At 41.6% G+C, this 14,581-nt stretch overlaps 2 protein-coding genes across 3 annotated transcripts in view; one reads left to right on the plus strand and one right to left on the minus strand.

Annotated features, from left to right (window-relative positions):
* Positions 1–14,581, minus strand: part of LOC310999494 (aldehyde dehydrogenase, mitochondrial-like) — a 166,320-nt gene that overhangs the window by 78,386 nt on the left and 73,353 nt on the right. The window lies entirely within an intron of this gene.
* Positions 1–14,581, plus strand: part of dyrk1b (dual-specificity tyrosine-(Y)-phosphorylation regulated kinase 1B) — a 54,376-nt gene that overhangs the window by 27,716 nt on the left and 12,079 nt on the right. For both annotated transcript variants that reach the window (XM_083989932.1, XM_083989931.1), the window contains exons 2-4: positions 10,798–10,964; positions 12,775–12,894; positions 14,109–14,297. In XM_083989932.1, coding sequence (XP_083846058.1) covers positions 10,896–10,964; positions 12,775–12,894; positions 14,109–14,297 — 378 coding nt within the window. In that variant the 5' untranslated portion in view covers positions 10,798–10,895. The remainder of the gene's footprint in view (positions 1–10,797; positions 10,965–12,774; positions 12,895–14,108; positions 14,298–14,581) is intronic.

Genomic DNA, 14,581 nt, shown 5'->3' on the forward strand with positions numbered 1-14,581 from the left:
CACACATTAACATCAACATCTGTCTGTGTCTGAGGACATGGTTTATGGTTTTTACATTGATATAATGTGTTGTTGTGTTTTTGTAAATGAAGGCACGTGCAAACAACGACGACAATCATTGAGCTGGTAGCTGCTCCACGGTCTGACTGCTGTTGTTAAAATGCTCATTCACGTCTAAAGACTGAGTGTTTGTTTTGTTGTGGATGTGGTTCTCAACATCTGGCTGCTTCTGCAAAACCAGGAGCTTCATCTTATTGGCTAAAAGGTTAAGAAGAGGCCACCTATGATCTGCTGCGTTGCCAGGTTCAAATCCACGAGGGACCTTTGTTCTATTATCTGTCTTCCTAATAAAAAACCAGCCTAAACTGCCCAGAGATAATACAATGAATCACTGACATCAGTCTGAGCTGCATCACTGAATCAGCTCAGGTTCACGTGGAGACGGAGATCACACAGGAGCCGTGTGAGTCTGTTTGGTTGTTACTGCTCAGGACTGTGAGTTAATCATCATTTTAAAGTTTTTTTTTTTTTAAACTCTCACATTATCCACAGAGATTTACATGTCTGTCACAGGATGTAATAGGATGGTCCAAAAAAGCTGCTGGGCTCATTGTGGGCTTCATGACGTCTGCTGTCCAGGTCTACCCAGCTGTGGATTAAATCTGAGCTCTGACATTTTGTTTCAGTTCATCTGCACCAAAACTCACTTTACTTTCTCCCTTTTATTTAAATTTCCTTTTTGTTTTTCAGTTTTATTCTAATGGTTAATTCAACTTGTAAGAGTGTAATAACCCGGTAAAAGCCCATTGATAAAAAAAAATCTCCATCGTAATAATGATGATATTTATGTCATTAGGTTGTATAGTGTAAACTGTAACTGGTGAGACCTGTAGATGAATGTGTGTTTGTTACTGGTCCTGGCCCAGCTCCAGTGTTTCCCGCTCGGCTCCCAAAGCCAACGTCACCTGTGATATCGCAGGAAGTGTGTGATGAATGGGACAGATCAGACATCCTGTACAGTGTGAGCCTGATATTTCATCAGACTGAACACGGTGGTGTAATGAAGTAAAGCAGTTGTGGTTCTGTAAATATGGAGAACCATTATGTCAGAATAGGTCAATACAAGATACAAGGTTGTAGTGGTTAGTGAGGAGTAGGGCTGTTTTTTTTTTTTTTACCTATACCAGCTTATTATTACGTCCTGCGTCCATTAAAGGGCATTCCAACCAAATCTGTTATGTAACATTTGCAACACACTCAAGTTTTACCAACTCAATATAAAACTTCAAAGAGGAAAATCGAAATATTATAAGTAGTGGTTCAACGGATCACAGTTGATCCGTGATTGGCACATAAGTGGTCCACGGATCGATCGATCGATAAAAAGAAAAAAAGGAATGTGTAGGCCACCGCCCCAGCCGAACAAATGGGCAATAAAAAAAACTCTGCTCGTGAATTTGAAACTGCAGCTCTACGTAGTGCACAACAACAACTAAATCATGTTTACCGTACTACTCTGAACGTCGCAATGTTCATTGCGGAAGGCACAAATCTGAACCTTAGTTTTCACCTTCGAATGTTCTCATTTTGAAAATAATTTGAATTCTGTTCGAATAGCGAAGTTCGATCCAACAGCCCTACTGAGGAGGTTCTTTGGATTGTTTAGGTTGGTTAAGGTTTTGTTTTTTTGGTTTTGTAAAGGTTCCTGAGGCCCCTCAAGTTGTTGTAGGGGCTCTTCAGAGGTCCTATGGATTAATTTAGGAGATATTTCATAATGAGTAAGAAGGGTTTAACATTCTGGTGATCCTTTAGGAGGCTGTAGTGGTCGGAGAAGGGGGTTACAGAGGTCCTTTGACTTTCTAAAGGTTCATTGAGATGTCCTAAAAGCTATTCAGAAGGTTTCTAGTGGTCCTTCATGAGGTTCTGGTGGTTCTTGAATGTCTCTAGGGGGTTCTTCTGGGTTTTTTAGTAGCTCTGTAGGTGGTGAAACACCTAAGGGAGATTTCTGTCGGACAGAAATTCCCCACAACCATTAGCAAAACACAAAACCAGGGAACGTCCTGTGGAAGAACCCTTTACAATTCAGTTCACTTGAATTTCATGGTGGAACATCACATGACTGACACAATTTCTATTCCTTTAATTTGTTCCCATGGTTCCCATTAACACGTGTTGCTTTGGTTTCAAAAGAAACCAGCCTCTGGCTGACTGATCCTCGTCACTCAGTCGTCTACCGAGGTGAACTCATGTTAACGTTAAGAACTGTTGATTCAGACCTGAAGCTTCCTGCTTACTTTGCAAAAATAAATACCCTTTACTGTAAAGTGTGGGAGTGTCAGGCTTTGACTGTGGAAAAATATTTTTCGACGAGGTTCATTTAAAACAGATGTACACATTATGTCAGTTTGAAACGATGCAGGGATGTAACTGACTGTCAGTGTTGGTAAAGAAAACCGTCACACAGGAGCTGTTGGGTTTTACAGTTTAGACAATGTGGAGATTTGAACAAAGGATAAAGACTTTATCAGAGTCCAGGACATCTTTATATTGTTCTGTCTGTGTTGTTGATACTAACTTTTTATAGATAGATAGATTATAGAACTGTTTCTATGTAGTTGTGTGATCGGTGATGATTGGCATTGATCTATCGATTCAAATACTTGTTTTATTCTCTATGTGAAAAGCTTGAACAAATGGTTTTCTAGTTGACGTCAGTTTTGCTTCCTGTAGCACAACTTGAAACTCACCATTCATGAATTGGACAGGAACCATTGACTCACCTGATTGCACTCACTCTCTTTGTAAAAACCTTTCCTCTTACATCAAGATAAAAGGTTCTGGTTCCTTATAAAACACTTTCCCCCCAGTTCTCCACATCGGTAATGGTTGATGGTCGTCATTGGGTGGCAATCAAACATTAAAAAAACACGCTGACTTTGAATTAAGTTCTTCTGCAATGTTTTGATGTGGTACTAGAAACCGGTCTTGGTCTTGTCTGTGCAAATTCTCATTTGTCCAGGTTAAAGGGATCTCTAGTGGCTTCATCACTTCATTGATGAAGCCACTTAGATAAGGGGCGAAACGTCTTCAAAGACAAAAACTAAGTCCAGTTGATTGATTCAATTGCCTAGAAAGGTCTTGGTCTTGTCTCGGAATCGACTACTAAATTTTAATCAGTCTAACCTAACCCTAACCCCATTGGTCTTGGTCTTGACTCGGTCTCAACCCCTCAAAGTCTTGGTCTTGGTCTTAACTCGGTCTTGGTATGCTCTGGTCTTGGTCTTGACTCAGTCTTGGTCTTAACTCGGTCTTGGTATGCTCTGGTCTTGGTCTTGACTCAGTCTTGGTCTTAACTCGGTCTTGGTATGCTCTGGTTTGGTCTTGACTCTGTCTTGGTCTTAACTCGGTCTCGGTATGCTCTGGTTTGGTCTCGGAATGGTCTTGACCACCCAAAGTCTTGGTCTTGGTCTTAACTCGGTCTTTGTATGTTCTGGTCTTGGTCTTGACTCTGTCTTGGTCTTGACTCGGTCTCGACTCCCTCAAAGTCTTGGTCTTAACTTGGCCTTAGTATGCTCCGGTCCTGGTCCTGACTTGGTTTCAACCCCCTCAAAGTCTTGGTCTTGACTCGGTCTTGGGTTAGGACGGCGGTCTTCTTGACGACAACAGTAGTTTGAGCCAGTGTTGATGTGGGTGTCTGTTGCTGTGTTGGAGGTATAGTTCAGTCCAGATACCCTCTGATACTGGGATCTGTGTCAGCTGTCCTCCACCCCCCCCACCCCCCATCCCCCACCCCTCAGTATTAAAGCGGCTCCTCGCTGCTCTGTGGTCGTACGGTTGAAGGAACCAGATCGGTTCAGCTGTCTCTATATCACATGAGACGTGATCCTCATCACTCTTATGTAGGTTAGTGTGACTCCATCCTGACAGCTCTCCCATCTCCTCATCGGGCTGACGATTATGATGATGATGTGTGTCTATGATGACCACCAGTCTTGTTCTGTGTATATTTTAATCCCATCGGTTCGGTTTGTCAGGACGAAGACTTTGCAACGTCTCAAACTGGACAGACATTGGCTGCCTGCCTGCATCGTTCACAAACAAGACTTTGATAACACTGACATCAGTGGCGCCGTGAAACAAGTTCCCAACATCACTTCTCCACATGTGAGAGTTCACAACAATAAAGTAAGTTGTGTTAGTAATTGTCCTAATGGAGGGCATCGTGTCGTTGATCATTTAATGTGGTCAAGAATGTATTTCCTAATCTGAGTCATTAGTTTGTGTGGCCATGGCCAACGACCGCCAACCGTGGTCAGTCAGTCAGTCAGTTGGTCAGTCAGTGTGTGGTGGTGTTGTGTAGCCTGAACAGCTTTTTCTTTGATGATCAACTATCAATGTGCTCAACTGCTCTTTGTTTCTCAATGGTAACTTCATTAGGAACACCTGTTGTGCCGTGAACATCATCGGTTGTTGTCGTCAGTGCTGGTGTGGACGTTAACTCTTGTCCTGAGGTCCTGAAGTAAAGGTTCATTCAGTTTTTGTCCAATTGATAACCTGCTTTAATGAAGGCTACCAGGCTCTGGTGAACCGGTGTTGCTATGAAGAAGCATAAACGTCACACTCTCTGAAGTTGTACTGGTGCGAAGTGTCACAATGATAGTTGACATACTAATATCTCCTTGTTGACAGCTGATTGTGATTTTGAATATGTGGATGAAGTTTTAACAGATGATGGTGTGAGATGAAAAGTCACAGAATCACAATCTTTATGTTTTTGCCTCCTGTTAAAACTTCTCTTACCTGCTTTAGACTCTTATTTTGAAGCTGAATCCACAAGGCCATGTGACCTGCTCCCATAGACCTCCATTAGAAACTGTGACGATGACAGGAAGAAGCGTAGCAGCGGTTGAAGCTATCATTTAAAAAGTGTATAAGATGTCAGAAAACAGCTGGAAGTCAAACCTCAAGTTTATTAAAGTCTGTAGCTCAAAGTCAGCAGAAGTAGGGAAGGTGTCACATGACCTTTTATGGTCGTACATGTGGATTCAGACACATTCAGGGCCTGTGGGAAGTTGTGAGTTTAGATCAGAGGTCCATGTTTCTGTGTTTCTGTGTGTGTTCACATGATAAAAACACAGCCAACTGGGATCATTCATAATAATAAACAGTATCTAGGTTTTTCTTTTCTGAGCAGCTGTGACTCACACCTCTACAGGTAACACAACACATCACAACCAGGATGTGGTGTTTACACACACACGCAGCTCTGGACTGGGAAGTGACTGGTCTCTGTTTGTGAGAGTGTAAAAAAACACACAAAAAACCCGGTTGTGGTGCATTCAGGGTCCAGGTGAAAGTGTGGGTCTGGTTGAGCTCTGATTGAACGTCTTCATTTGATGTGTGTTGTGGATTCATTGTGTTACTTCTTTGATCCTGTCAGTGTGTGTGTGTGAGTTGTTGTGACCGTGTTAATCACATCGTGGCGAGGTCACATGGGCTGATGTTTCTGGTGTGTGTCTGTGTGAACAGGTGTTTGTCTGTTTGTGTGTTGTTCTGTGAGTTGCACAGTGTGTTGTTGCATTGTCATGTGTTGTGTGTGTGTGTGTGTGTGTGTGTGCGTGTGTATTATTCTGTAAGTTGTTGTGTGTTGTTGCATTGTCATGTTTCGTATTGTGTTGTGTTGCGTTATACTTTGTGTTGCTCTTTGCATTACTCCATCCATGTGTGTGCCATTGCAATTGTTGTGCGTTTTGCTGCTGCACCGTCATGTGTTGCGTTGCTGCGTTGCATTGTGTTGTACTGTGTGTTGCCGTGGCGCCTGGTGTGAGTGACTCCTCTTTCTTTCTCTCTCTCTTTCTCTCTCTTTCTCTTTCTGTGTCTGTTGTTGCCCCTGAATGTTGTTGTTACATCATTGTGCATCAACGCAAAACTGATGGAGATGAAACATCAGTGGACACAGGAAGAAGAAAGACGAAGATGATGATGATGATGATGATGATGATGATGATGATGATGATGTCTGTTACCGAGGAGAGAGAGATGGAGGAGGGATGGAGGGATGTATGTATGAATGATAGATGGATAAACAGAGGCAGATTCAGTGGCAGAGAGGTTTTCTTTTTCTTTTTTTTTTGAGAAAGCAGGAAGGATGATGAAGGAAAAGGGGGAGGAGGAGGAGGAGGAGGAGGAGGAGGAGGAGGAGGAGGAGGAGGTAGCGGCTGGTAGGGTGGGTTGGGTTGCTAGGGGAGAGTATGTCAGGCTGCCGCTGAGCGAGAGCCCGGCCTGCGATTGGAAGCTACTTGCTTTAGCAGGGAGCAAGGCGGAAGAGGGAGAGAGAGAGGGAGAGGGAGAGAGAGAGAGAGAAGTAGCTAATGAGTATTGTAGGGGCTGGTTGCTGAGACAGCACTGGGTTTATTTATAGAGCGCTGGCCAGCCAGCCCTTAGATACCAACAGCGAATCAGCTGACAGAGAAAGAGGGGGCCCCGGCCAATGGCAGCGCAGGAAGGGGGATGCCAGATTGAGGAAGTGCTGTGAGTGCCTCTCGGTCTCTTAAAGAGACGGCGCAGATTTTCTCAGTACTAGGCAGATATTCTCTCTCTGTCTCTCTCTCTCTCTCCAGCAGTGTCATGTCTGTAAGCAGGCCAGGACCCAGAGCACCACAACAATCCCACTGACAGTGATTGGATTACTCTCTCTCTCTTTCTCTCTCTACCTCATCGCACAACACAACACAACACAAAACAACACACATGCAGCAGCCTCATTTAGTTTTAAAACAACAATGTAGAGCAGGAGAGGAGAGGAGAGGCAGAGGAACCTCTAATTATAAAGTTAATTCTCACATGTCTGCCCTGAATTATGTTCATTCGTGACATAAAAATAGACGACATCAACTCTAACAAAAGTGCTGGGGATGAAACTTGAGTCTCAAAGTCTCGATCGGTGGATGGACAGAGGGAAGGAAATGTGTTTTAATGGAAAAGAGAAAAGATGACTTTCACTCTCAGATCTAGACCTTTTACTGCTCATATTAAAACAACAGAGGATGCTACACATTAACAATTAAAGACACTGACTGGACATTATAGCCCCCATGTTTTTGTCTGTTTTTTGTTTTTGAATTTTCCTTGACAGCTTGTTTTTCCCTTTTAATTGAAAATACTAAATAAAAAGTATCAAAAAAAGTAGACGACATCATCATCATTATCATTTTGCAGCCCTGGACTGAAGGCTTTTATTTTGACAGGGTGTTACAGAGCAGCAGATCTGCCATTATACTGACTGGGCTTCCCCCACCGTTACGTACATATGTAAATCTGAGGTTGTCCATCTAATGGCCTCACACACACACACACACACACACACACACACACACAGGCCCGTTGTTAACGTGCTGTAGCTGCAGCCTGCGTGTGCGTGCGTACTTCTTGGTGGTGGTGGTGTCACAACAACACAACCAGTCCAGGCTGGATTTCTCTCCACCAAACTGTGTTGAGAAGACGACTTGAGTATTTTAGATGCGTGTGTGTGTGTGTGTGTGTGTGTGTGTGTGTGTGTGTGTGTGTGTGTGTGTGTGTGTGTGTGTGTGTGTGTGTGTGTGTGTGTGTGTGTGTGTGTGTGTGTGTGTGTGTGTGTGTGTGTGTGTGTGTGTGTGTGTGTGTGTGTGTGTGTGTCTGACTTTCATCTAACTAAATTCAGACTTCTTCTGTGTGTTTTTTCTTTCTCTCCTCTCGCTGCTGTAGCAGAAAAAGAGAATTTCCTGTTGCTGCTTCACAATAAAAGCATGTCTGGGTGCAAAAGTCAGATTTTATATCTTGTTGTTGTTGGTTGCTGGTTAGCGACGTTTCCTTGTTGTGTTGCTCATGTCATGTCGAGCACTTTGAACTTGTTGTGCATAATTATTGATACATTGGACTGATTGTTTTTGATTGATTGAGTTTATGTGAAAATATTGCAATGATGAGTCAGTGGTTTATTTGGTCTTTGGTGTAAAACTAAAGACAGGAAGTGATGATTAGCGCTACGCGGCTAACGTTAATGTTGATGCGGAGCTGAAGTTGTGCGGCTTCACTTCAGCTTCCAGGATAAAGATCCACAGGTTTGTTGTTGGCTCAGGTCGAGGTGGCGTCTGTGAAAAGTCACCGCGGTAACGCAGTGAGGAGGAACGGAGCGTTACACTGATGCTGCATTCACCTGCAGTCGGGCAGACGGCCGTCGTCGGTAACAAACCAGATGTCATTTTAGTCACAGAAGTCGAGAGAAAGCCGGTAAAACGGACCACATGTTTACATAGAGGCTTGTTTATGCCGTTACGTGCAGCGGCGGTTGTCCGTCTGCCGTCTGCCCAATTTCAGGTGAATGCAGCATAAAAAATACGACTGAGTTGCTTGCGATATACAACCGCAACGCTAGATGGGAGTAATTCCTACACAATGTACCTTTAAAAACAGCTAACGGTGAGAGGAACAAACTCCGCTACATTTTCTCTTATCTTCATCTCGGTCACAGATACAAACACAACAACCACACAGACACAACAACGACGCACACTCTGACGACCTTTGCTGTTGTTTTTTTTATTTTTGTGTTGAGTGTTGTTGGTTTTTTTACAAGTCAAAAGTGTCTGTTGACCCACAACCTCCAGTGTGGTTTCACTGAAATAACTCCTGACTCACGTCATTAGGCAAAAGGTTCACACACACACACACACACACACACACACACACACACACACACACACACACACACACACACACACACACACTTCATTGTGAAAGTGTGAACACGAACAGTTGTAACCGATCGTGTTGGTTCATTATTGCAGCTAAAATCTGATCAGATTTAAAGACAAATTAATTGACAAATTTAATATTTTATGTTACGTCTGATTGACAGGAACAGTCGAACCGTTCAGACACAAACAAACAGATGTTGTGTTGATATTTTCACACAGTTAAAAGACCAAAGTTTAATCTGCTATATGCACAGATTTGACCTGAAAAGATGGTTGAAAGGAGCTCTCTGATTGGCCGGTGGAGGGTTTTTCTTATTTATAACCTCACAGAAATATAAAACAGTTAATTTAAGTTCATTATTACATGAATACACGACGTATGTGACAGGATTATTAAATCAGATTAATGGTGGTTAGTTTTGTTCTGTGTGGATCTGGTGTTCGTTAAAAAAAAGAAAGAAAGGGGGAAGTCGGTCGTTATCTGAACTAAACGCACGTGATCGCAGCTCTAAGTGACAGGATACTGACTTCACACGTGTGAGAGAGACTGTGGTAAAGAAAAGAAGAAGAAGAACAAACCAGTTTATGTTTAGGTTTTAACCTTTTGGGGGAAGAAATGAAGAAGTCGAAGTGACAAAAAGCGACGAGCAGGTTTAAGTTTAGTTTATTTGTCATATACATTAAAAAGTCAATGCAGTGAAATGTAGTCTGCCCTGGCTCTCTCAGCGCATAAAAACCAATAACAACAGTAACAGCATAGGATAAAAAACAATGACAGAATAAAACAGTGGCAATATACAATAAAAAGCACCAATAAATCAATCAATCAATAGTCCATAGCCTTCACAATCATTCACACCAGAGCTAAAAACTAAGGTTAAAACAAAGAAAAGGGAAAGAGAGGCTCGTAGCGTGTCACAGTCAGTCAGCGCCATCTTCTTGGCTCTTTTCCGGGTTTAAGTCGAGCTTAAGTCCAGTTTAAGTCGCTGAGTGAGACCAGTTTTATCCCGGTTTTTTATTTATTATTATTGACTGAAACATATTGTTATGTAGTGACAATGTCCTGCTAAATGTTTCTCCACCCATAAGACAATAACTACAACTATAGATATTGATTTTATACAACTGGAAACTAGGGATGTCACGATAATACATTTTTCTGGTACGATTATTGTCAGAGAAATAATCACCGTGTTACGATTGCCTCGATTATTATGCATTAATTAATTTTACAACACTATGAATGTGTAAAATCAAATATAGTCAAAATATAATTACATTACTCATTGTTTACACAAAATATTTCAAGTATCTATTAATATATGACAAATTGATAACCCCCCAGGGGAAGCGTTTGAAACATACATGTCATAAATTGTCATCTATACCAAATATTTACATTTATTTTCATTGTTTTTTGTTTTGTTGTTGTTTTTAATACAAATGACACGCTAACATTTAAATTCCTACCAATTCAATGTTACGTTAGTTAAATGGACCAGTATCTGAGCATTTACCTTTATTACGGCACACATCTGCTGATATGGTTTCAACATAATCTTTTTTGCAAAGTGACAGTATTTACGATTAATTCATTGTGGCGTTTTAATACCACGATTAATTGTGAAAACAAGTAATCGTGACATCCCTACTGGAAACTAAAAAATGTTTGCATGTTACTGCCTTTTCACATTATGATAAAAAAGATTTAAACGATCCAGGATTTTTATTTTATTTTATTTTTTTGTGTTTTGGGGACGATAAAGATCTGGACTGTGGGTTAGATTTCAGCTCAGTGGGATTCACGGTGTGCGAGGGGCGTGGCCAAAGTGTTCAACACGGGGTTATCACAGCTACATCGGTGCAGTGTGAGCAGTGTGTGTTGTGTTGTCGCGACGATGTGTTTATAGAGTGTGTGTGTGTGTCGGAGATGGAGACTGATAATCGATGGCTGTGGTGGTGCGATGGAGGTGTAGAGCACCAAAGATGGAGGAGAGCATCCAAACGTTGGGAGTTTCCCCCCTCTGATCATCTCTCCTTCTCTCCCTCTCTCTCTCCTCAGGTGTAAGCAGCTCAGGATGTCCGCCCACCTCCTCCTCCTCCTCCTCCTCCTCCTCCTCCTCCTCCACTGCCCAGGGCTTCTCCCTCGCTGAGCCAGCCATGACCAGCCAGCACACACATACACACCCCACCTTCAGCTCCATCCACTCCATGGCCGAGCAGCAGCAGGTAACACACACACACACACACACACATATACACACACTCAATGCCACAAACGTCTCGTCCCATGAGTAAAAAAAACCCATAGTTTAATAATGAAAACAGTGAAAAATCAAAGACACAACATCTGGATAAAAACCGTCAGTAACGTATCAAACGGGGTCGAGCCACGCCCACTGTGACAAGGTGAACGCTCGCTGTTAATGACGGAAAGAACGAAAAAAAAAGAAAGAAAATCAATGTTTGCGTCTCTACCCACTCTAGTCGTATCCTTCACTCAGCAGCATCTGTCTCCAGATGTGGAAGTAAAAACACCAGGGGTTAATTCTTCTTCACCTTGACCTTTATTCTACGAGCTCCAGCTTCTGTCTCCAAGAAGAAGACGAAGACGAAGAAGAAGCTTTATTGTCGGCATTTAGCAGCAGCTAGTATCTAGCATAGAAATAGAGATAAATATAATAAATATAATAAATAACTGTATGAAATCAATAGAACCAAAATGAGCAAGAAGAATAATAGCAATGATAAAAGACAAAGTGCAGATAAAGTACTGTGCATCATCGTCCGACCTGAACTGGAGTCGTAGCTGCACATGAGAGACCAAACTTAACAAAAAAATCTTCCACACCGATGGGAAAGACTTTAAATAGACAATATGATAAGACAGCTGGACTAATGTCATCTCTAAATCTGACTAGACACGATACAGAAGGATATCTGATCTTCATTCGCCTGTTGGGTGTTTACTTACCTATATAATGTGGATCTTTACTTCATTGTGAGGACGATTTCATTTTAAAAACATGAACTCAACAAAGTGAAGCGTTGTGGCCTGTTGTTGATGTTATGGACCAAACCAAAAAGGTTTATTTTGACGTCCACCTTAAGATATCAAATGTGTTGGTCCAAAGACGACAGAAAATTAAGTGGCGATCATTGACGGTGTGAAGCGTCCATCATTCCAACGTTTTGAGTGAAGCATCCAGGTTCTTAAGGTAGGTTTATAGTATTGGACCATTCAAAGTTCTGCATCGAGGGAGCGCGTTCCTCTGCAATTCTCCGCCATGCCCCTAGGGGGGGGGGGTGGCTGTGTGTTAAATAACTCGCTCTTCTACTTGGTCCATTGTTGTCCAAAAACGTTCGTAACCGTTCCACAAAAACTTTAATAATGGCCGTGTGGTAGGAAGAAAGACGGAAATGAATTAAGTTCTGAGCCGACCAATCGCAGCCCTTTCGGTTCGCGTCACCGCAACACGTAGTTAGTGTAGCTACGCCGTCAACATGGCGCAAAACCATAAACTAGGCTTTACAGTAAACTGCATTTTGCCATACTTGTGAATTGAGACGCACTTACAAACTCAAAATACTTAGTTCAAGTATGGAAGTATTCAAATTGAGACACAATATTAGAGAAAACCAGTTTGTCTGACTAACCCTATGAAAACCTGATGAGCAAAAAGAATAATCCCAGTTCAGCTTACATTTGGGTAACAATATGGATTTAAGGCGACATTATTAACATTTCCACTATCGTCCAACATCAGCTGCTCAAATGGATCGTTCCCAACGCTCGATCACAGTCGTATCAGGTTCGTATCCAACCACCAAGAGTTAAAACTCTCAGCGTCGCATCACGGTTCGTTATGTTTCCACCAACTGAACCAACAGCCTGAAGGTTTCCTGTCCACGACGCCCGAGGACGCTGAGAAGACGTTATCGTCTGTCGTCTTAAGACAAACAAATGTGACGTGTTTGTTAACGTGTTTGTTAGCGTGTTTTTAACGTGTTGTTAACGTGTTGTTGCCGTCCTCTGCAGGTGCTGTCTGATATGACCATACTCCAGCGGAGGATCCCCCCTAGTTTCAGAGACCCTGCCAGCGCCCCACTGAGGAAACTCTCTGTTGACCTCATCAAAACTTACAAGCACATCAATGAGGTACGACGACTGACACACACACACACACACACACACACACACACACACACACACACACACACACACACACACACACACACACACACACACACACACGGGTTCTAGTTCTGTGTATTTACCTGTTTCCTACATCTCATGTGACGTTCAAGTACCTGGGATAAAGCACCATTAGAAATATTAAAGTTTACACCTTCGCTTTGAGCTGCAGGACCTGATGAGATGTATTTGCATTTATTTAGTTCAAATAGTTTATTGTTTATGGATCCACATCAGTCATTATCACAGTGAAGACTGTTCTTCCCGGGATCCATTTAAAAGACAAGAGAAACGACTTTATACAGAGAAATAATGAAGCAATAAAGTCAGAACACAAAATCACATGTACAATCAATACAACAAATAAGAAAAAGAAGAATAAGAAAATTAAAAACCTTTAAGGAAATAGTCAACCAGAAACGAGTCAAAAGATTTCTGAATCTTGATGTATTTTCAGTAACAATTAGATGACCTAGAAGGATTGTATTAGTGTATTGTATTTGCATTTAGTTCAAATTGTTTATCATTTATGGATTCCCATTAGTCATCACTGTTCTTCATGGGGTCCATTTAAAAAGAGAAACAACTTTATACAGTGAAATAATGAAGCAATAAAGTCAGAACATAAGATCACATGTACAATCAATACAACAAATAATATAAAAACCTTTAAGAAAACACAGTAGTTGACCAGAAGTGAGTAATAAAACTGGTCTAAAACATAACTCATGTAGCGTTTTTGAGTTTTATTTCCTGAATCTTGATTTATTTCCAACAACAATTAGATGAGAGGGGATGGAAGTGAATATAAATAAAGTTTGATGGTGGAGAACGGTGCGTTCACTGCACCTGTGGACACATGAGCAGCTTCAGGTTCAGGTTCACTTTATCTATACCTGTAGGCAGCAGGAGAGTGTGTCAACATCAGATATGAACATTTAAAAGACAGAATAAGATAATTAAAACAGAAACATGGACAGCTGCTCAAGTCTCACTGATCAGGACTTAGAGAATAATAAAAATAGATGAAATGCCAATAGAAAACCTGTTAAAGACAAAGAATGAGTTAACGTTAAATCAAATAGAGATAAATAATGAGGTAAACTTCAATAAATTAAAGGTAAAAGAACTGAGGCCTTGTAAACAGATAGTTTATTTCTCCTCCTCGTCATCTACAGGTGTACTATACTAAGAAGAAGCGGCGGGCCCAGCAGGTCCCTCCAGAGGACAGCAGCACCAAGAAGGAGAGAAAAGTCTACAACGACGGCTACGATGACGACAACTACGACTATATTGTGAAAAATGGAGAGAAGTGGCTGGACCGCTATGAGATAGACTCGCTGATCGGGAAGGGCTCGTTCGGACAGGTGAGAGGAGAAGAAGGAGAAGAAGAAGGGTCGGTTTTACAGGCCGCTAATTATGTAGTAATGTAAAGAAATAGGCAAGAAATAACAATCAATTGTGTAGTAATGTAAAGAAATAGCCTAGAAATAACAATTATGTCAAGAAATAGTCTAGAAATAACAATTGATTGTGTAGTAATGTCAAGAAATAGCCTAGAAATAACAATTATGTCAAGAAATAGCCTAGAAATAACAATGAATTGTGTAGTAATGTCAAGAAATAGCCAAGAAATAACAATTATGTCAAG

Source organism: Trachurus trachurus, assembly GCF_905171665.1.
Source record: "Trachurus trachurus genome assembly, chromosome: 16".
In the NCBI taxonomy this organism is placed as follows: Eukaryota; Metazoa; Chordata; class Actinopteri; order Carangiformes; family Carangidae; genus Trachurus; species Trachurus trachurus.